The 24,085-nt window shown below is 43.9% G+C and overlaps 1 protein-coding gene across 2 annotated transcripts in view; it reads right to left on the bottom strand.

Annotated features, from left to right (window-relative positions):
• RIMOC1 (RAB7A interacting MON1-CCZ1 complex subunit 1) overlaps positions 1–24,085 on the bottom strand; it is a 238,513-nt gene that overhangs the window by 81,668 nt on the left and 132,760 nt on the right. For both annotated transcript variants that reach the window (XM_069221457.1, XM_069221454.1), the window contains exon 3: positions 8,542–8,685. In XM_069221457.1, coding sequence (XP_069077558.1) covers positions 8,542–8,685 — 144 coding nt within the window. The remainder of the gene's footprint in view (positions 1–8,541; positions 8,686–24,085) is intronic.

The following is a 24,085-nucleotide window of genomic DNA, read 5'->3' as shown; positions in this document are numbered from 1 at the left end:
TTTTGGAGGAGCATAAGCCACTAAAAGCTGATCAGAGGGTTGGAAATGCATGGTCCTGTTCATTTCAATTTTTGGATAGCTTCTGACATCTAGTGTATGACATGTTCTCTCTTCTGCATCACTTGGAAATTGGAAAAATATTTAAAACTACTGGCTTGTTCAAATGAAAGTCAGACAGTACTTTTGGAATAGTGAGGATGTGCTCTTAGTATGATGGAATTGCATATAAGGTTCTTGATAGAACATGCTTGAATTTCTGTTACTCTTCTGGCAGAATTTAGTGTCAAGAGAGAAGACATTTTTCAAAAGAGGTATTTCAGCTCTGTTTTGTGAATTGCCTCAAAAGCATTTCTCATTGGTTGAGATTATTCTGTAAAATTGCCATAGAATTGCTGGACACCTTACTGTGTCCTTTAGATCTAAGGATGACATGCAATCTCCTCCTGTTGAAGGTGAACGACCTCATGTAACGTTGCCATGCTAATTATTTGTTTTTTGAGAAACTTGCTTAATTACCATAGATCTAATATTTATCTGATTTATTTCCTAAAGAGATTAAAACAAGAGTTAAAACCTACATTTTTCTGAGACCTGAAGACCAGCTATATCTCTCCTTTCTTTCAAGCAAAGAGGATGTTTGCATGTAAGAGACACATATGTTGATGGGACCTCTTGTTTGGAGGTGTAGCTGGAGAATTTAGTATGATATCCAGTATGTAGACATATTGTACTAAATTCAGTACCCAAAAGTCTGATGTTAGATTGGCCCATTCCTTATAACAAGAGCAAATCCTGATAGGAACAAAAGAGTAGTTATTGAGACCATCACTTGAAAGTCGTCACTGTCACCTTGAACCTTCATGCACTCTTGAAAGATTGACATTTTTCCTATGAGGGGCCTGTTTCTGAAAGAACGCTGGTAGTGGTGGCCGGTATTGTACATACTTTTAGTGGTAGGGCTGCTGAGGCATCTGGTATGGTTGGTACCTACAGATTTGATAACTACGTCTGTAGGAGTTTTGACTCTATCCTCCATGTCCTTGAAAGGGCTGTGACTGCCTCTATTGAAGAACTCTCAGTGATACTGAAGTGCTCGTATCAGACTCCATGGACATGAGCTCTTCCTTCATGTGCCATCCAAACAAAGATTCTCCAATGTATGGTATATCAAGTATTCTATTTTGAAGCTTTGGGAAACACCACATCCACCATTTTTTCAGTAAAATAGCTTACCCCACAAGTTAACCCTCCTCTCACCCGTGGGGGATATTCTATACTTCTGCCTTTTTGTCTTCTGGCAATAGGCCTGGCAGTTGTTTCACATATCAGACAAAACTGACAGTGGGTTAGATGACCTGATAGATCTTGCAGCTGTACCAGAAAACCTTTGGCCAACGTTATCCAGACTTCTCTTGTTTGTCAGGTGATGCAGTGCATGGTGATGTGGGATTCATGGGTTGCTATCACTGAGTCAGCACAAAGGTGTCCAATCAAGCAAGCAGGGTTATCCGTAGGTCCTTTGTATTATGTCCAGCCTAGGAGTAACTGTTGCTACAGTGGCTGGAGTTTTTATTACCTTCACACTGTATGACCAAATATGTTCAATTATTGGTATTGCTCAGACCACTTTGTATTTACTTTTTTTGAAGTGTTAGATGAAGCAGTAAATTTTCTTCGTCAGAACAGGTAACTCAAATATTTTTGATGACCTTTCTATTAGTGAATGGAAACCTCCCATACCATCTGGAAAAGAGTCTGCAGCAGGGACAGTAGTATCTCTCAACATTGGTGGTAAGTAGCCTTTCCATCCTGGGACCATACATTGAGAGGTATCATTCTGTACTTTCCCTTCTTGCCCATCATCCAAATACACATCATCGCAAGCTGTTGTTATCTGTAGTGCCTTAACCAATGACTGCAAAGGCAGTGAAGAACTTTGTCCTGGTCGAAGATGCACAGGAATGTGTGGTGTCATAGGTCGCATATGAAGTCTTGATTTAAGAGGAAGTGATGGTCTGAAAGGCTTTCTTTGCAGTTCTGCTGTTGTGTATTGAGGAAAACAAGCATAGTAATAGGCAAACATTAGGCATAGGTATTTAACCAATGTAACTGGGACTTTAATCATGGGCTGAATTATTGAATGCTTGTTTTGCTTATGCACATCGCAGTGTGATCCTCAAAGGGTGATATGCAACCCTGGGATTAGGAACTTCAACCTGTCTCTAAAGATCAATAGGAAAAATATAAATTCCTACCCTATACTCTTCTTTATCTAGGCCTTTGTACTAGTATCATAGGTTGTATTGGGCTATAGGCTGGCCCAAAGATATTTTTATCCTCACATTCTTCTATGTTCAGAAACAACTGAGGAGGAGATGGAGAAACCTTGGTTGTAGAGATATGCTCAGGCATTATTGTAATGGGAATGTCTTTCCCAAATATCATTGTGATCCTTGAAGATTTTGTTGTCCTTGCCAATGGGGTTTTCTTAGATGATGTTGCTTTTGCCAAATGTGTAGTTGTTGAAATAAATGGGCATCAACTGTAAGATTTCAGCTTTTTCCATCAACATTGGTCTCAGCGACAGTGGGGTGCTTATTAATGTTGTTGTCGGCACTGGCCCTATTGAATGTACAGAAGTCGACAAATTGGTTTTTGGAATTATTTCCAAAGGCACTTTTTTCTTTGGTGAAAAGGTTTCAGAGGTAGGTTTGTCAGCAGAGGACTTTGAAAATATTCTCTTGTTCAAAACCTCTTCCTTAGAAGCCAAACTTTTGTCTATGGCTGATTTTATGTGTACTGTCTTTGGAAGTTCCTAATAAGTGGAGTGCATCTTCCTAGATGCTAACCAAGGAGACGTTCTGGATCAGAATGAACCCTTTATAAGGCTTTCATTGATGTTCTCAAATACATTTCAGATTAATGAAGAAATATCTCTGGACTTTGATCTCTGAAGCCATAGTAAGAAACCACTCCCCCTCTCTTTGAGGGTTTTGGTAGAAAACGTACAACAGATCTTGCAGTCCTGGTGATCAGAATGTATGAAATAAAAGCAATTCTTGTGACTGAAGTCCCTTTTCTTCATAGCTGCTACATGATCTGAAAATACCTTTTTTATGTCATGCCTCTGCGTCTGTTTAGACGGCCTTGAGAGCAGGGAACAATTACTACTATTCATCCACAAGCCCCATTAAAGCAACTGTGCTTGGGACACATTTTTTAGTTGATTTTTAGTGATTTACATGAGCACTCGCTTCTAGCGCCGTTTCTCTGTGCATTTAAAAAATGAAGTAAATGGTGTTTACTGAGGGGCATTTAATTTTCTTTCTCTAAAGGAAGGGCTAGTCCGATTTCTACTTTCCAGCTCTGGTGTTTCCCCATTATTTCAGATATTCTACACAGAAGTGGAAAATTACGACAAAACAGCTAGAGATGAATGTGCACTTTTCGGTAGCCATCTTTAAAAGGGTTTTCTCTCGCCACAGATTTCATGTGTAAAGGAAGAAGAGCCCTCCATAAGACAAAGCATGCTTTTTAAAGACACTCAAGGGCGAGCCGAGCAGCAAAGAACTGCACAATTAAAATACTCTTCTAGGTTAATTATTGCCAATTATTTGTTATTGATCCACAAGTTTTCCCTTGTTCGGGATTGCTGTATGTATCTGTTCTGCATCTGCAATGCCTCTTTAAATCAGGGTTCCTCCTGGTCACCCACCCATCACTTCTGATTCGCTGATGTGCTCCCTTTCCCAGGATGCCTGGTGCGCCCCTTTCCCCCTGTTTGTGATGACATTCTGCTACACATTAAAGCCCGCCTCCACCATGAACAACTTCCATGACCAGTCAGAGACAGCAGCAGGGGCAGCAACAGCAGCATGGCGGGGTGAAGCCCAAGGACTTTCCACAGGAGATATGTGAGTGACCTATTTGTTAAACGAAAAAGAGGTAGTCAGGCAAGTAATTACAACTCATTGACAGAGTTCTGGTTTCCCAAGATATTTTTCAAAGTTTACCAATCATTATACAGTGGCCTTGCTCAACACCAACTTTTTTGGTAAACTTTTATTCATCCTTGGCAGGATGATGGCAGGCTGAATTGGCCGACCTAGATTTGAATCTGCGGCTGAGTGGTTCTACAGAAAATGAAGAACTCTCCAAGTTGTTTAAACAGATAGTGGACACTCTTTCCTATTTCCAGTACTGTCATACTTTTTAATAAAAATAAAAAACAGAAGTGTGTATTAACAGTTAAAGAGTTCATTAAAAACACACACAGAGTACTCGCCCCTTAGCCATTGTTAGATTTAGAGGGTGCTGACCAGCAGGAATTGGATTCTGGGGAGGGAGAAGTGAACCCCCAAGCAGGTAAATTCAAATACGGGGGACTCTTCTTTAAATAGACCCTCTTTCCTAGTGGCGTTTTAGGGAAAGAGTCATTAGTTGCAACCGAAGCCTGTTTGGAAAGAGCCTCTTCCCTCACGTGCACCCTCCTACTACCCACACTGGCACACTCACAACATGCGTGTTCTTTGTGTCAATTAAAACAGTCTGAACACAGCAGCAGCTTGTCTCTCTGTGCAGCGAGGCGCCCCATAAATTGTCCCCACTTTATGGCCTTGTTGCACCTGGCTCTTTTTGCAGGGTCATCCCCAGTCTTTTTGCCTCCTTCCTCCTAATTTTTCTGACCAGTTTTGTTGGCTTTAGGATTCTGGACACTTTACCACTGCTAAAACAGTGCTAAAGTGCATATGCTCTCAGTGTAATTTGTACTGTTGATTGGTTTATCCATGATTGGCATATTTGATTTACTGGTAAGTCTGTAGTAAAGTACACTAAAAATGCCCAGGGTCTGTAAATCAAATGCTACTAGTGGGCCTGCAGCACTGGCTGTGCCATCTACAATAGTAGCCCTGTAAACACGGCTCAGACCTGCCACTGCAGTGTCTGTGTGTGCAGTGTTAACCTGCCAACTGCACCCACTTGCCAGTCCTAAACCTTCCCTTTTAATACATGTCAGGCACCCCTAAGGTAGGCCCTATGTAGCTCCAGGGGCAGGGTGCAGTGTATGTTTCAGGTAGGACATATACTAGTGTGTTTTATATGTTCTAACAGTGAAATACTGCCAAATTCGGTTTTCACTGTGCAAGGCCTATCTCCCTCATAGGTTAACATGGGGGCTGCCTTTAAATATCCTTAAAGTGCGGATTCTCTTGAGAGCAGATAAAATGTGGAGTTTAGGGTCTCTGAACTCACAATTTATAAATACATCTCTTAGTGAATTTATTTTTTAATTTGTCAGTTTGAAAATGCCACTTTTAAAAGATAGGCATTTTCTTGTTTAAGCCATTCTGTGACTCTGACTGTTTGTGGATTGTCTGTCTGGGTCAGTTTGACAGTTGGGCTGTTTTGCACCTCTCTAGACAGTGACACAAAAGGGGACGGGGTGTAGCCTGCATACCCTAATGAGCCATCTGAACTAGAGGGAAGGGAGGAGTGGTCGTTCACACCTAAAAGGACTGTGCCTGCCCTCACACAATGCAGTCTTCGACCCTCTGGTGTGCGTCTGGGGCCTGGCCTGGAAAAGGAAGGATCTGTCACTTGAGACTTTGCTTTGAAGTTTGCCCACTACAAAGGCAGTACAGGGTATAAGAAGAAGACCCAAAACCCCAGACTTTTAAAATCTTTCTGCAATCAAAAGGAACCTCTGCCAAAGAGAAGAGTTGGAGGAGGAGTACTGTCCCTTTGCTGTGCTGCTTTGTTGGGCCAGCCTGCAGTTGCTGCTTCTGCCTGTAAAGAGTGCAAAGGGTGAATTTTGCTGTGTGTCCTGTTTGAGAAAGTTATCCAAGGGTTAGGATTAGAGCTTGCCTCCTGTTGAAAGTCTCAACAACACCAAAGACTTCAGTTTCCTTGACCTGCAGCACTGGGAACTGTGTGTTTTGTGCTGTTCAAGAGAATAAACCACTGCTACGCCGCCAACGATGCTGCTGGCCTGCACCGTGACCTGCCGACGCCGCCCGGAGTCGCATTGCCCCACTTTGCACCCGTCATCAGATGACTTCACGAGACCTGTGGACCCTGCATTCCAGCATTGTCTGCTCACACCGCAGCCTGGGCCTCCCTGTCGACAACGCTCCTGCTGCCCCCGGCGCCGCTGCCTGCACTGTGGCCTGTGGGCTCCACTCATGAGAAGCACAAAGCACTGTCCCGTCCTGCACCGCAGCCCTGGTCCACCGACGCCAGCACCATCGACTTTAGTGTCATCACTAGGCATCCCTGCCTGCACCGTGGCCAATGGACACCGCTCGTGAGGGTCACGAACCACTGTCCCACACCACTGGCTTGTGCCTACCGACGACAGAGCTTCGCAACGACCACCACGCTGCCTGCAGTGTGATCTGTGGACACTGCACGTGGCACCGCCCTGCCTCATAACGCTGTCCTGGTCTCACAGACGACGCTGGAAGCCGCCACCAAACCGCTGCCTGCACCGTGACCTGTGCGCACCGCAAGTCACATCAGACCGCTTCGCACCGCAGCCCCTTCAGCCCGTAGTTCGATCTGCAACGCGTGTGACTTCAAGGCCCCACGACTCCTGCACCGACTCTGGAACCGACACCGCAATGCCGCTCTCCGGAGCTCACCGCGAGGATCGCGATGCCCTACAAATCCAAGGTACTGTTTGCGGGTCTTCCCGACAACGTAGCTGGGCTGCGACGCCACGCCCGGACTGAACTGTTGGTTTTGTTCATCATGACGCCGTGATAGCTCCAGGTGGAGCTATTGACTTCAACCAACTGTATTTTTGAGGAAATCTTGCAGAATTCATATTTCTATTACTGTATGTTGGATTTTTATTGTATTTGGTCTTGTTTTAAATAGATAAATAGTGGCTATTTTTTAAAAACTGGTGTGGTGTCCTTTTGTAGTGTTTTCACTGTGTTACTGTGTGTTATGTGCAAATGCTTTACACATTGCTTCTGAAATAAGCCTGACTTATCATGCCAAGCTACCAAAGGGGTGAGCAGGGGTTAAACGAGCGGGTATCTCCTTTATCCTGACTGGGTGCAAACCGACTTGAGACCCCATTTCTAACAGGCCTATACTGCCCTCTGTGAGGATACTTCGCTATCACACCCTTTAAATCTCTGATCAAACTCTCTCACACCACCCTCCACCTCCACCTCATTGCCAAAGGCAATAGGTCACCCACTGCTGAGACCTGTTGGCTTTGCAAATGCTTGTTTCTAGAGGATTCCCTCAAACCATGTTGTCTCCATTTTCCCATTCCAACAACTGCCAACCCCAACCCAGAACATTCCCAATTTGGGCACAGCCATATAGTATGGAAAATGTCACTGGTTTGGCCACAGACTCAACTTAGAGACAGTTGATCATCAGGACTCGCCTCGGACCCAAAGGTATGGTTCTTAGTTTGTTTAGCTGTTAAAAAGGTAAATGCCTCCTTCTACCCTGTAACAGTCACATGAGGAGTCCAGCATGGTTCTATACTATTTCAGCATTGTTCAGTTTGTATTTGGAGCCAGTGGGGTTCATGGTGGAGGAGTCTGTGTTTCCTGTCAGGATTGATAATTCCTCAAAGTGATGAATTTCCCTCGCTTTGGCTGTGCCTGGTCATGGCCAAGTGAGACACAGCGAAAGCATTTAAGGATATCCAGGCCCCCTCTCTAGAGGTCTGGAAGTGGGGCCTGGATTGCAGTATGGGGTTCGAGCTCCCGATTTATATTGCCTGGGGATACCTCAAGAAAAATTACAGAATATGGACGGGTGAGCCGCCTTTTGCGAGATTCAAGTGGAGCCATGCTCCAAGTAAGGGTGGTCCCTGGAGGCCAAAACCAGAGTGTTTGATACATGATCATGTCATGGACGGATGGCAGGTGAGACAGATGGCATAGCGCAAGCTGTATTTTGAACATTGCGGGTTGCGGAGCTGCTTGAAGATGTGTTGCTTTGCTTTCATTTTCTTGTACTGTGTACTCTCATTGGGGTTTGTACTGCAGTGTTTGGGTTCTCATTGGTCCAAGGGTCAGCCAGCCTGTGTGGAGATGAACCCTACCTGATGACTACTTTTACTTATTTGTAGTGCTGTCAAAAATACAATACAAATGTTTCAGACATAAAAAAATGTCAAATTCCCTTTCAGAAGCATGAAAAAACTTTTAGTAGAAAAGTAAAAATATTTTAGGGCAAAGAATTCCCTTCACTCACACAGTGCAGTAGGAATCTGAGGTACGAAGAATGCGGAAAATGCCTCTTCCCATATCATCTTAAAAAACATAACTGCAGCAGTGAGTGTTAATTTAGTTATTTAATGCACATAACATTGAGTAGGCACCAATGATTTTGTTGTAACTATGACTTTAGTACTCAGAAATTAATTTTCAAAAGTGTCATACCTGAAATATCACAAATAGCTTGAAAACACTAGTCCATTAGTATTGTTGCATTTTTTATATAAAGTACAGCTCTCTGCAAGAAAACATTGAAGCCGATAAAATATTGCCAAAATGTCATTATACTCACTTCTCGGTCTTTCAATAATTTAATTAAGTTCTCTGGTTCTGAAAGTATATTAATAATGTCAGTTACTTGCTCCAGGGAAGAGTCTTCAGGAAAATTTCCATCAACAAGCGTGTTCTCCTCAAAATATGTGATGTCCAAAACAGTCTAAGAATTGAGAATAGAGCAAGGGCTGTAACTTTCAATGGTGTACTTAATGTAAACACAGTAGCCTAGATACTGTATATGCTTTCTCTGTGAGGATAACATTTACCTATAACACTAATCCACCACCACAGCAACGTTTTATAGATTCTATAGGCTGTAAAATGAGACCTTATTATGTTTGCATTCAACAGATTAACAAATAAGATTTGTGGACAGAGACATTTTTGATGCGGTTTTCATGAAATTAACTATATAGAAATGTGTTTAGGGGACTGCACATGCAGCGGGGAATTTTTCAAGCATTTAGGACTGACAATGAAGATCATTAGATGCAGAAAAAAAGTTAATTACCTGCAAGTATAATTTTACAGCTTTAGCAACTTTCACAGATTTGCATGTTTAAATTGTCCCCGGTCATCATATCGGGAATCCTCTGTAGTCATGTTTAATTGCATTGATAGTAAAAACTCTTCTTAACCTACTATGTCATAGTTGCCTACTCACCTCTCTGTGCGAAACAACCTCTGGCCAATAAGGTGAAGCTGTTTTAAAACTCACTCTCCACAGAAGCTTCCACTGCTTTAGATTTTCTAATCACAAGTGACAGGAAGAACTAGTGAGAACAGCCTCATTAACAAGCAAAGAAGGGTGGATCACATGCAACTGTATGAAAGATCCCAACGCAAGGTATCAGTGTGTATAGGTAAGTCATATTTTCTTCGCCAATGCTTGAAAATTCATATTCACTACCAGTGATGTAACTGTAACAGTGGAAGGTGCAACTTACCTGAAAATGTTCCAATGTTATGTATGGTGGATTTGTAGATAGCTCCTTGCCACCCGTGAAGGTATCAAGGCTGAGTAGGTGAGAGTAGGCATGCGATGAAGCTACGCCTGAGTACGGGCAGGCGCAATGGTCCCGTATGAAGACTAATTGAAAAGCCACGTCTTCAGCTTTTTCCAGAATCCAAGAGGTGAGGAGGAGGCCCTGATGTATTGGGGGAGGTCATTATAGGACAGCCTGCTCCACTGCTGACTCTTAGCCTATAAGTCCAGGCAGTAATGTTTAGTAAAATAATACACTGTAACCCAGGATGGAGCTTTGCAGCCTTCCATCGTGTAAGTGGCTGCAAAGAGAGCCACTCTTGCCTCCAACTCTCTCTGTTTGAGTGAGCTCCCACCTTTCCTCACAGAGATCTTCTAGATTTGGCATAACATAATTGAATGGTTAATGCTATCCAACGAGCAAACCACTGTTTGGGCAGTGCCTGAGCTTTGTATGGTTCAGCAAAAGAAATAGCTGGTTAGGTTTATGAATGTCATAAGTCTTTGGCACGTAAACCTTGTAAAAGCTCTTTACATATCAAGAGTGCAGTAACTTCTCTGCAACTGTTGAAGGATTATAAAAGAAAGTAAGTTGTACTATTTGCTGATCAACTTTGAAAAAAATTGGGAAAGACTTGACAGCATGACTATGGTTACTGAATTGTAAATGCTTACATTTCTCAAGCTCTCGAGGACAATAGTAAGTATCAATGCGATTTGCCATGCAAAATGCTGAATGGATGTTTTATCAATTGGTTCAAATCTACTTTTCATCAAAGCTCACAGTCTCTTCACTTCCCACACCGGATGAGGTTCAGTACCAGAGATTATGTGTGAAAGAACTCTTCATGAACTCTTCAATAAAACTTTATGTTTTATGTTTTTTGGATGGGCTGTCGTCTGGAGATAGCTGTGATGAAAACAAAGGGGACTTGCCCGAGATGCGGAGGAGGAGGGGTGGATTTTGACCACATGGTTTGGACTTGCCCGGCGATCCAGACTGGCTGGAGGGAAATATTGCCCGCCCTAACTGAATTGATTGAGTTTGAGTTGAGACGCACCCCTGAGCTGTGCCTGCTGGGCCTTAGACCAGCTGCACTTTGTGGAAAAGTGAAGGGGTGCTTTCTGGACCTTTCCCTGGCCCTTTATAAGAGACTAATCTCGAGGGGCTGGAAGGCCGCAGATCACCCTCTGCTGACCGACTGGAAAAGGGATATATCAACATGGTCTAGAGCTGAACTACAGGTCCTAAAAGCAGAAGAAGCCAGGAATATCCGCCAGGTTCCTATAGCTCCGGGGTGGGAGAATTTAATGGCGAGCTGGGAGAGTATAAATAAGAGGCTGGCAAGCCCAGTAGGAGAAACCAGTGAAATCCAATCCACACCGAGGATGGAACCAAATGGTGGAAGCACATAGGCAAGCACCCAAAACAGAACCAAACCACACATAGATCACATCGAGAGTAAGGGTGCGAAGACAGTTGGACCTCTGATCCCCACTCCACTGACAGAAATAGCAAGCAGTGTGAGTGACCCGCCGCCCCCACGGTGTGCCGGTGCGCCCTGGGTTGACATCTTCCCCTGCTCAAAAATGGATATATTATAGTACCTTCAAGCCAACAATTACAAAATCCATTTGCACAAAGCCGTAAAGTTGACCTCCTGGGGTCTGTTTTTTCTTTTTTCTCCCCTTCCTCCTTTCCCTACCTCCAATTAGTCCAATATGACTGTCACCAGAAATTGTATACCACATACCTCGTGTTCTCCCTCCCCCCAACCTTCCTCTTCCCCTCTCACCACCCTTGTCTTCCTGCACCTAACCCCGTACACCATCCTCCCAAGTTACAAGGAAGAAGGGGTTCAAGTTTGTTGTTTGATTGTTGATTATACAGAACAGTGAAATGAAGAAAGGAAATGCGCTTTAACAAGTAAATGAGCACATTTTGTTGAATAAAGAACAATAAAACTAACGATAATAAAAAGAGCAAACAATGAACAAAAACTAGAATATAGCATTATAAACAAAAAATGCATGTGAAATGAACAAGTATGTAACTGTGTAACAGCAAAATGTTAATAAAAATATATTTAAAAAAAAAATGAAAACAAAGTTCGCTGAGTACTTAAGTACTCGTCCAAGCTTTTATATCTAACCACATATGGTGAGATGTAAAAGATACTGTAGTAGTCCAAGAGGAATCACTGACAATGTTTAGCTCATGAAATCATTCTCAAAACAAAATTGTCTCCATTTCAGAAAGTCTGTCTTGAATGTGGATTGTGCTCTGGCTGCCTTAGTATCACAATTTCTGCATTGCTAAGAAGTGTGCCATCATCAGCGATGCCGCTCGGTTGTGATGCAGATAGCTAACACTCTGGTTTGAAGGTTATCAGTATGTCTACATCGAGATTCTATAAGTCTGTGGACTACTACTGTCTGATCCAGACTGGTGCTATCTCAATTACCATGCAGAGACACTGTTATTAGGGGCGCTAGTGGAAAACATGTGCATATGTTTTGCACAAAAAACAAACAAACAAAAAAACCAGAAAAGGTGCGCCCTTCACTTGCAGACTGCCATCCCAAGCGAATGAAAACTCTGATTTCGCATTTTTGAGGCACTGTAAATAAGCAACTCACTAGAATACTGGCCTCATTTGTACATTGTTAAATTCGTACTGATGCAATCCTTTCTGATTCTGCTGAAATTCTAAACATTCTCCGCTGTCCTGTGGAATAGGATTTGGGTTTTCTGGGATAATTGGGAGAGGTCTTCCAAGCTTCAGAATGTAAACTGCATGACATGGTTAAACTTCGCTAGGAAGCATACTTTTGAGTGGGCCTGAGACAAGTGGTGGTCATTGAAATGTTTAATTTACCTATCAGAGGTTGCAACGGAAAAGAACATTAAAAATCTGAGATAGGCTGGCACATGAGTAGATTATGGAAAGCAATTCTGCAAAAGCAAGCAGGAGCTTTCAATTCATGAAAAGCTGATGATGACCTCACAGAAAGACAGAGGAGAGCAGATGCCGTTATCACTTGGAGGCTCTCCTGAAACAAACATTGAACATCTGTGGGTAAAGTTTGCTGCCCAAGTCCACAAGAAAGCTTCCTGATCAATTTGGATTTGAATCCATTTTCAATAACCTTGGCCTCTGAATACAAGAACTGCTTTGGGAGACAACCGAGCTGCATGCAGGAGCAGACAAGTGGAGTGAACAGCTGATGAGAGAACACAGCAGAAGATACCAATGTTGGTAAAATGTTGCCTTCACAGGAATAGAATGCAGAACTAAAAGAAAAACGAGAAGTTGGTGGAATGTGACACAATAAGATATGCATTTTTGGAGTTCCTCATGGAGCAGAAGGAGACAACCACCTACATGATTTTGTCCAGAATGCCTTCCCTCTGTTGGAAACCTGTCTGAGGCCCCACAGGTAGGACTCAATTGTACAAGTATGGTGACAATTAGAGAAGCACCTCCACCTTTTTAACTAAAGTTCACTTTTGGGATGAAAAAAAGTCCAGGACGGATGAAAGATGTCATTTACAGAAACAACAAAATACAACTGTGAAAAGACTTATCAGCCGTAACTCTTCAGAGATGTAGTTGAGGCAAAAGACGATGTACTGCAACATTTGAAAATAATTTGCTGGCTCATGGAGGAGGAGATGTCACAAGGACAAAAAGAGACTAGCAATTGACCTGGAACATATCTTGACAATCTATCATGGTGAGGTATTGTGGTTGATTGGGCCTCATCTAGCAGAATTGCTTCAACAGTGTAACAGGATGAGCATGGAGCAATGGTTGAGAACTAGCAGAGTCAACGGTGTTCTCCAATTTGGAAAAGCATACACATTGAGGAAATCAGGGTGCAAAAGTAAGTGACACTGACCAAGAAAAAAAATCAGGATATTAAAAGCACAAAGGATTAGCCTACTACAGTCAGGTCTGGGATTCCATGTATCAATCGGTGTCAGTATTTATTCATGATTGATTACTTAAAATCATTACATATAAACACCAAAACTCAACAAATTCATGTATACATTAATAGTCGAGGCTTAAAATTAGATAAAAATATATAATTAGTAATAAAAAGTTACTTAAAAAGAGCGACATCATTACAAAATAGTGTTAAAAGTCCAACGGGGAAGGGAGTGGGGGATCAAGGGGCAGAAGTCTTGTGTTCCAATGCACTGTGTCTGCAGTGCCAGGCTGAGTTTACTCATGTCCCATATTAGTGTTTGCCAAAAGCTGACTGTTGGCCCCAGGAAAGAAGGGAGGGAGATACTTTTGTCTCACACTGCAGGCATTTGCTCCCAGTTGAGGCGTTTGGGGGAGTGGGTCAGATATCGTCTAGCGATTTCCCTGGCCCGGTAGAAATCAGAGGTGTGTTGGGTGTTAACTACCGGAACTGGGCTAAGCTCAAGTGTCTTGGCAGGTCTCACCCTGCATATGCGCTAAGAAGTGCGAATCGTAGTGTATCTGCGAAGTTTCCCCTGGTGAATGGGTGGTGAAGCACAGATCCGAAACTTCTTTGCAGTGTCTGATGCCATTGGCCCACCATAAAGGGACTAGCAGTCAGTATAAATCACTGGTGAGTTTGGGACAGCAGCACAACAAGTGTAGCCAGGATTCTCTGCTGTAATTGCATAATCAGAAAAATGTTTTTTCATCACGCCGTGCCCAGGCTCCATTAAAGTCCACAATTGGCAGGGCAACAAGCCTCATGTAAATACTTTTCCTTCGTGCAGGGGCTGAGAGGGGTTGCTGAAAATAATGCTGAGCTTTCCCCAGGGTGTAGGAGGTATACATCGGTGAGCCAGACCCCTAGGTAACAGTAGTGCGAGGTTGTAGTTATTTTTATACCTCTTAACTAGTTTCATGCGTGGGTAATTGCCAAAAATGACGACCTGGGTCTTTCTCTGAATCACCATGCGTTTGTCCCTTGGTTGTAACTGTGAAGGGCTCTCTGTAGGCCCACTCTGTAGTGATCCATTATTACTATGTCATTTGTGTACTACAGAATTAAGAGATGCACCTTGACAAGGCTTGGAGGTAATAAGCAAGCGCTTTCCAGTGTTTCACGCAGGTCAGCTGTGGAAAGATTAAAAAGTAGCAGGACCAACACACAGCCTTGTTTAAGCCCATTGTTGGTGGGCACTTTAACAGTGACTGTGGTGGGGCTTGTTTTTTACTGGACCCAGGTCCACGGTATAGGAGCTTGAGGAGCTGGGGGTGAATTCTCCATGCAGTTAGCTTCTTCCATAGCTTTCCCCGATCCACCCTGTCAAAAGTTGCACTGTAATCCACAAAGCAAAAGAATAATGGAAGTTGCTTGTGCTGTGTAGCTCAACAGATGAGATACAACACTGGTTCCCAAGCTTTTTTGACCCGCGGCTTCCTTGACCTTCTGGCTGTTGGCCACGGATCCTCATTATGTTACTTTTTTGGGCTGGTTCAAGGATGTAAGCCTGGCATCTGGAATACTTCCATTTTTCTCCCTGAAAATAATTGGGATGAAGTTGATGAAGGTATTTTAATCATAGATGTAATCCTAGAGTCAAGACCTCAAGGCTAGCCCAGTCTGACAACATAATGATAAGCAACCATTAATCCAAGATCACAAAATATTGTAATACTTCATGTTGGTAGCTTGGTAGCTTTTAATTCTGTTACTAACAGCATGAGTTTGGCTCCCGTAAACCATGTGGTCTCCATCTTCCAATTCAAACAATTGCCAACCCCAACCCAGAACATGCCCAATTTGGGCACAGCCATATAGTATGGAAAACGTCACTGGTTTGGCCACAGACTCAACTTAGGAACAGTTGATCATCTGAGCCTTATAGAAATCCTTAGGACTCGCTTGGACCCAAAGGTATGATTCTCAGTTTGTTTAGCTGGTTAAATGGGAAATGCCTCCTCCTACCCTGTAACGTCACATGAGGAGTCCAGCGTGGTTCTCTACTATTTCAGCATTGTTTAGTTTGTATTTGGAGCCAGTGGGGTTCATGGTGGAGGAGTCTGTTTCCAGTCACCTTTATGTAGATGACAATTATATATGAAAACAGCCTCCTTTGCTGAGGTCCTTACTGCCACGCACTACCTAATATTAAAAAATGGATTACAATTATTAAATTTATCCTTATAGCCTGAGATTACCAGCAAAGATTCAATAAAAAAAAGCATCAAAGAATTACAAATCTAAGTTTTTGCTACCATTTTTGTCCCAGAAGAAATCACTAGCCTTTTTGATGGACTTTCCTCTCTATGAAAGTACATATCAAGTCCATTGTGAAGTCTGTACTGTTGCCCTAAAAATCTCACTCCCCTGCTAATTGCAACAGATTTCCTTGCTAGAGGATGATTAAAGTCACTTCTAATAATTACATGTCTTAAACTAACTCCAGCAAGAAAGTTAAAAAACTATCAGAAGCAAAGAAGTTCTTCGGCAAAAAGTGATAATATTAAAAGCCACTTCACCCTGAACAGAACATGATGTTGCCATTGTGGAGCTTTCAGACCTGAAGTCGGATTGGAAGAAAGGGAGGATACTGTTCTCTTCTGCCCAGGCTTCTAGCTCTTCCATAAAAGTGCAGGTTTGAAGACCACGGCATGGATCCCGTTTATTGTTCCTCATTTTATTGATGGTGTTTGTACTGAGGCCTCTGAGAAGAAAGTGACTTGTTTAGTGGGGAAATTTGGGGCGGGTGGTGGGTATAAATAGGTGGTTGCTGCACCTCAGGTGTTGGTGTGTAACCGCTTATCATAACTGACCCACACCCGTTCCTCCACAACATTCTCCTTAGTCTGTGCAAAGTTGCTGAGGTTGTTTATGTTCGTCCAGAGGCGGGTGTGGCTCTTTCAAGAGTGTAAAGATCTTCAGTCATTCCACATCAATTCTCTTAATTCTTTGTTGCCAGACAGTCTGTCAGTGGGCTGCTCTAAGAGCTGTGATCCAGTTCCTTTGTTGTAGTGATTGAGGAAGATGTTAGAAGGAGGGGGACCCTTCTCAGGGGTATCCCAGAGTCTCTCCTGAGTACCTGTTGGAGTTTGTTGACAAGTTTCTCACAATGCTCCTATGGATTGGTTGTAATAGTTGTTTTCAGGGCTAACTAATTGCGATCCAAGCAGATAGTTTTGCAGGGAGATTTGTTGACCATTTGATTCTGAGAAGGAACTTAGGGCGTTCTTCCTCAGTTGGCTCCCCAAGGGACAGTAGCTGCTGAGAGACTTTGACAGCAAACTGGAGAACTGCCCACAGGGGCTTAAGATCACTCTTGCCCCTGTCATCTACCTCTAAATTGCATAATTTGGGGGACAACGAATAGCTGATGAAATTGTAATTAATGAAGGAAATATTCCTGTAAGATGGTAGAGGTTGCCACAGTGGATCGGGTATTTCTTTTAGAGACTGCGCAGAGGATAGTCTATGAATATCAAAAAGACTCTTTAGAGGTGCAATTTCTGTAGGAGGGCAGGAGTTTCTGTGAAGCTTGCCCAGAGTCCTGATGTTAAAGTCTCTAACAATTGTGTAGGAGTAGGAGCTCGGTAATTCAGTAATTCTTCAATTTTGAATGCAAGGGAGGTTAAGGCATGTTTTTCAGATGCAGGGCAGGCTTAACATAGCAGCTGGTCAACAGCAGTCAGACGGACTGAAGTTTGCTCTGTATCCCTTTAATGAGCAACACTTTGATTGCATGCAGGTTGGTATTTATTTTGGTGGCCTCTGTTTTCGGGCTTACTTAATAAAGGTCGCAAGACCGCCAGGTGGCGGGACGAAGATGCCTACACTTTGTTCCTGGAGTGTGAATTTCATAGTGCCCTGTTAGCAAGGTGGATTCAGTGGTCCAAGTCTCCTGAAGGCATAGCATGTCTCCGTTGTGGAGGTAGTCGAGAGCTGGGTCAGCGTGAGTGAGTTTCTTGAGGCCAGCCACATTTCAGGAACTAATTGTTAGGTGTGAGCTTAAGCCGGCGTCCCTGATGCATTTGCCTTGAGTTCTCCTGTTAGCTATTTTAGGAATGCCACCTTAGAGAGCTGCTGGGTGGAGCCAAGTAACTGAATCGGTGATGGCCAAGGGATGGCAAGGGCGCACAGCATGTTTGAGGTTGCGTGTGCATGTTATTCTGAAGGCATTGAGAGGCTTGAGCTTGGTTTGATTTATCCAGCCCAGAGAATTACTGTGTGTGCCACGTAGAACTAAACAAACTCCCTTCTTCTGGGAGGGCGCAGTGAGCACAAATGGGGGGGGGTTGACAACAGCCAACAGAATTGTTTCCTTAAGCACAGCCGTCTGGTTAGATTGCTGGTGAAATTCTATCATTGTCGACTCACCATGAGTCACCGAGGAAGCTCAAGAACCTGACCCAGGAAATGTTTTTCGATGGGATGTGGGCAAGAGAAGGTATGTGCTTAAAAAAAACAAAGGACATTACCCTTATTTAGTATGTCATGTTGCCCTTTGATTTGATATCTGGGGATTAGCACTATCTCTAGGACACTCAACCTCATCTTTGTAGTGCTTGATTCTGTAACTTAAGCGCTACTAGCCCAGGAGATGTTGGATAAGGTGGATCCTGAGGCCCCTATTGCTGAGAGCCCATTATGAGTAGTCAGTAGCTGGCAGAGCAGTAGGCTGTAACGGAGTCAATATATGCGTTTATAGGGCCTCTGGCAGTGAATGCACTGGTGTTTTTGCTGAGTTCACAGGTGAACTCGGCCTGAGCACTAGCCTCCTCCCTCTCCTTCCTTGTTGGTGGAAGTGGTCTGTGTCTTCGAGTGAGTGCAGACTGGATGCTGGTGTCCTTCCTCTTCGTTATTGTTGGAGAGAGTGGTATGTTTACGGGGGCCGAACTTGCTGAGCCATTGCCTTGCCCTTCTTTTGAGGGCTTCAGTAATGAAGAATTTCTGGCATTGGGACCCCCAGCCACAGACGCTGTTTGAGTGTTGTGGCCTCCCTTGCATCAAAGATTGGATACAGGTGGGCGAAGCCATTTGTTACAGAAGGAGGCTGGATCTGAGTGATTAGCAGAGACGCCGCTCCTTTAGCTGTTATGGTTCTTTTGTTCTGTTTTCTTAGCTTTTTCTTCACCCTCTTGGAAAGTAGTACATCTGGCTGCATCGGGCCAGGCAGCCCCTCCATGATGTCTGTGTTATCCTTGCCTGTTGGCTGAATACTGTTGCAGGTACTTGATTTCATAGAGATAGAGAGTGCGTTATCCTGTGGATGTTGGCCCTGAGCACCTGAAGCTGGCAAATGACTCTGTTACATTTATTATTGGGTTGAGGAGCAAACCTTATGAGTTTTCAACCACCAAGTTTTATATGCCATTGGCCGGTAATCTGCTGACTGCGGAGAAACCTACTTTGCCCCTGACTGAGGGAGCAAATTCATCAGGAAGTGTTATCAATTTTTCAATGGTGGCTGCTCATGAGCAGGAACAAAAACCACTCTTCTTGACTACAGCAAATTTTGTTCTCAATATGATCCAACTTAGAGCTCAAGTCCACAAGGCGCTGTGCAATCGATTGGAGAAGGTCTCGTTGCAACTCCACTTTGGTGGATTGTCATAACAGTGCGCGGGCCATTAATTTTATGCTGCACTGATGGAGGTTAGATGAAGCTCTTCCATCCTGTTGAAATCTTGAGTACCAGGGGACGAATGTCTGGTTCCTTCTGAGGTTCCAAATAGCTTTGGAGTGAGTGCCAATGTTCTTTTAATTTCAGACTTCAGGTTATGGACAAAGGAAGCTGGAAGGGCTGCCACATCTTGGGACACATGGGGCATCCCGGGCCTGAGTGAACAGGCTGTAGGTAACTCTGGAGATGTTGCAAAGTGAAGGCCTGGGGGCTAAGCTGTTGATGTTGGTGGATTTATGCAGTAATTACCTGAGCAATTCTAGGAGCCCTTGTAGCGCCGTGTACAGCTTCTGTGGTTGATTGTACCTCCCTCAGGGGATCTATTGCCAGGGTGTTGATGGCTGTGTTATGAGACTGCCAGGGGTCCGTGAGGTCACTCCTTGAAGTGCTGCACAGCACTGGGCGGAAGTGGGACCTTTGATTACCTTTCAGGACACGCTGGTTGTGCCGGGCCTTTGACTTGCCTAAATTGAGGCTGCCCGAGGAGAGTCCACCCTCTTTGCCGGTGGAGTAGCTAGTGAGGGGTGCAGGCAGAGCAGGTGGGGTGGCCGGGTGGAGGGGGATACTGGAAAGAACTGTGTGATGGGGCCTGCTGTTGGTACCTTTTGGGGTGTCTTCGGGGCTAAGCGTGTCTGAGCGGCAGTCCAAGTGTTCCAGGTATTCCAGGAGCTTCAGATGGCTGTAGAGGTCAGGTAAGCCTTCCCCTCAGAGGCAAATTTGGACCAGCAGGTAGGCTTCCTTCTATGCATACTGTATTCAAGGATGACTGCCTTGGTGCGAGTTGAGCCCTTCTTTTGCTCCTCTTATGATTGCAGTTGTTGATGTAGTTATTCCCTGGGAAGTGATTGCAAGACTTTTGTGTGACGGGGCTTCTCCTCATGCTGTATGCTCCCTGCATACCTGCATACCATGCCCTGCCTGCCGCACTAGTAAAGAAATAAGCAATTAAGATGGGCAGACTTTGGCTTAGCTTGTGGACTGCTGGGGGGGCAGGCCCAAGGGGCTGGCAGCAGGCGTGCAGTATGATGCGCTGGTACGAGAAGCCAGGCAGGCCGAAGCCTGCTCCTGACTGAAGGGTGGGAGGTGGGAAGCGGGGATTGGGGGGGCATGAGGACGGGGGTAAGGGAGCTCTTCCATTATGCAAGCCGCACCTTAACCTAGTCAGGCTGCTTCCGCAGAACTGGGCTCAACTGGTGTGCAGTGGAAGCTAACCGCTGACATCTCCCCCTGACCCCCAATAGCTCTTACTGGGGCTCCTCGTTAAGTCTTCAGTGGGGGGGACTGCCTTTCTTTGCCTCAGCGGGCTTCTATGAGTCTTGGAGCAGCAGGTGACTGGTGGCTGCTGGTGACTGCTGGGCTGGCCGGGTATCTGGAGTACAGCTCAGACCTGCTCTTCTCTCTCCCATGCATACTATGGCCGGCAAAATGAGATGGTGATGTGCGGCTGGTGATGTGCAGCCCAAGCACCTGACATCACCGATGAGGATGGCGGCAGACAGGAAGGCTTGGGTTTCAGCGGGTCTGCAGCTGTGGTGCCCATCCAGGTGATCCAACAGCCAGCAGGAACCCACATCTTGCTCCAAATGCTTTATCAGCTGCAGCACCCAGGTGCTCTAGCAGCAGACAAGAATCCACGTCTCACAGCAGGTGCTCCGGCAGGAGTCCGCTGGGGTCTTGCACACATCCACTGCGCTCACTCTCCTCTGATCCGGAACAACCAGGGATTTCCTGTAACAAGAGTACCTTTCTACAATCTTTAAATCATCGTAATGACAGCCTACATTTGAATGCTTATTGGCTTGAACGTGTTCATTTCACAAAATAATATGTCGGGCTAAATTATAAGTAGTACATTACTGTTGAAATACCTAACAAGGATTATCAAAATACAAATCTTCTACCCTAAAATCAGCTAACCTCCAGCTTTCTGAATTATTCTGTGAGATTCCCTGCAACAAAATACCAGTCTACAATCTTTAAAACATAGTGATAACAATCCACTTTTAAGTGCTTATTGACTTTAATAAATAACTTTTCATACTAAGCAGATCAGACCTTTAGCAAATAAACTTTTCCCAGTGAACTGCTCAAGCCCACAGCCTTCATCACTGGCTTGTGTCGTATCCAACTGAGGTACCCTGTAGTGCACATAAACTGGAAACCATCAGGCACACAGTAACGAAATAACAAATGTAACCACAATTGCAGTTAGCAAAAAAATCTACAAACCCTCCGAAAAGAGCTTAACAAGCCTTATCATGAATCTTCCACTCCAAAGTGTTTATCAGGGGAGTGACGAACACCAAAACCCTTGCCTACTACTATAACTTTGGAGATCCATAGTAACAAAACACCTGTCTACAGCCTTTAACAAATAGTAACGGAAATGCAACCTTAAAGGCCTACTGGCTTGAAAACTATGCCTAATACAGTAATTTCGGCCATTCTTTGTAACAAAACATCTGTCTACAGTCTTTAACAAAGAGTAATGACAATGCAACCTTAAATGCCTATTGGCTTAAAACAATTATTTTACACAATAAATTGGTCAGGTTTAATAAGCACATCGGATCTACGGCACAAATTGTCCAAAACAGTCTAAAACCTTTTTCAAGAGCTTGTCACAATATCCAACTCAGGCCTACTAAATTATGCATAAGATTTCTCACAAGGCAACCCTTAGGCATACAGTCCGAAAATTACGAAATTGCAGTTGACAGAACAGCATACATCACATCCTCAGAGGGTTACCTAAGTGCAAATCTTCTACCTGCAGTATTTGTCAGATGACGCCAAAAAACGAAACCTTGCCTGCTACAGTAATCCGGGACGATTCATGTAACACAATACCTTTCTACAGGCTTTAATACAGTACAATTATCATCCACCATTAAAAACCTATTGGTTTTAACATACAATTTGACATCTAGTGATGTTGTTGTAACCTAATAAACAGATCAGGCCGATAACCTTGCTCAATGGCTTGTACCCGTAATCAACTCGCCTTTTCTGTATTGAGAAGAATGTTTTTGACAAGGGAAAAATTGCAATGCATGCTCTTGAGCAGAATCACAAATCTGCCTAAACAAAATCTGTACTTAAAGAAATAAAGATTTGGGCTGAGCAAATGCTCCTGTATCAGGAGTCCTAAATTTACAAATATGTACACATTTACAGTTGACAATGCAGTGTATGACCCTTCTGAAAATAGAGCAAGGAAGATTCTCTAAGTGCCAATCTTTTACACTTGAAGGTTTGTCACATGGGCAAGCTTTAAAACATGGCATTGACAATACATACACTTTTCACAATACATAAGTCAGGCCTACAGACTATTATGTAGATTTTCACAATCGAAAACAGATGAGGCCTTTAGCGTCGATCAATGGTTTGCCATCATAACCAACGCAGTCCTGCTCTGTTGAGCATACGTTTCTCACAAGGCAAAACAAATAAAACAAGTCTTCTTTTTCAGAAGAAGCATTCAACTTCTCCCTATTTATAAGTCTGTACTCAAAGGCAACACTTGGGTGGAAGCAAAGTCCCACACTTAGTAGTGTTTGTTAAAGTTATTTTTCTGTTGATCATATAAAGTCAGAAGACAGCTGACCTGTCAAGCCAGATTAAAAAATGTATTAGGGACCAGCCTATCCAGGCATCGGATCATTCCCTCCCCACCTCAAAAGCCCCAACTGTCTTTTTCTGCCTTCCAACCCTACGCACACACTCTGGGGGCCTGGAGTAACAATATGGCAACCATCCCCATGGTAAGTGGGATGAATTTTAGTGTCCATGGGCCATAGCAAGCAGAAAGGGGTATCTGGTGTCCAGGACTGGGACACAATCTTGAGACGGACTACACCACTTCTTTTGACACCAACCCTACTTTCTAGTGGGATTTAAGCATGGACCAGGTGGGTAGGAAACAAACACTCTAGTCTAAACCCTAAGGAGGCTGAAAGATTGTTTGATTTCTGGGGTAGGGCTGAAGTCCAATGCCAGGAGGGAAAAGTTTCACACCCCATTCTGTTTCTCATTTTTTCCATGATGACCTGGTGAGCTCTCTGACTCATCAGGATGTACACACAGGCATAAACAAACTAATCTGGCCACCGGACTACCACGGAAAACTAATTGTAAGACAACGGGTTACTAGTTGAGGAGGGTGAAACTCTAATCAAGCAACAACCACAATCCTTGCCAGTGTGAACTCAAAAGTAAAGCCCTACATTAATGTGTTCAACTCATTGGTACCTTGGAAAGAGCAGTTAGGCCTAACATAGAGACACTAGGTAAAGTTATTTATGCAGCACTTCGGGCTGTAATAAAGTTAAACACCACAAGAAAAATCCCACACCAATTTAGAAAAATCGAAGTTTTTAATAAATAATTTAAGACAAAAATGAAACAAATACAATCAGTAGATCTGGAAATATGCAACTTTAAAGGTTTAAGTGAAATTAGCTGCAAAAAGTACAAAGCTCCAAATGTGGTAGTGCTAGAACAGGACCAAGTCAAAAGTTCAGGCCAACTGCGATGTGTGGACTGGCTACAGGGTCTCAATTAGTCCCATTGAACTAAGTGCCCTAAATCCTGGTTGCGGAGCGATTCAGAGTGCCACGTTGAGGATGAGTCACACAGCAGAGGGAATGCAAGTTCCTGATCGGAGATGCATTGCGCAGCAGTGATTCCGGGAAGCTGCATGGTTGCAATGCAAGGTTCTGCGTCATTGTGCATGCCATTGATGAGGTGCTTGCGATGCTAAGTCTTGTGTTGAAGATACGTTGAGCACTGGCTGGTTCCAAAGAAGTTGCGAGGATTGTGATACAAAGTCCTGCATAATCATCAAGAATAATGTCGACAAGGGGTTTGCGACGTGAGGGCTTGAATCGAGGATGCGTAGCGCAGTAGCAGGTCCGA

This window comes from Pleurodeles waltl, chromosome 1_1 (genome assembly GCF_031143425.1).
Source record: "Pleurodeles waltl isolate 20211129_DDA chromosome 1_1, aPleWal1.hap1.20221129, whole genome shotgun sequence".
Lineage (NCBI taxonomy): Eukaryota > Metazoa > Chordata > Amphibia > Caudata > Salamandridae > Pleurodeles > Pleurodeles waltl.
Note: the sequence above shows the minus strand (reverse complement) of the source record. Positions and strands in the feature narration are given on the sequence as shown.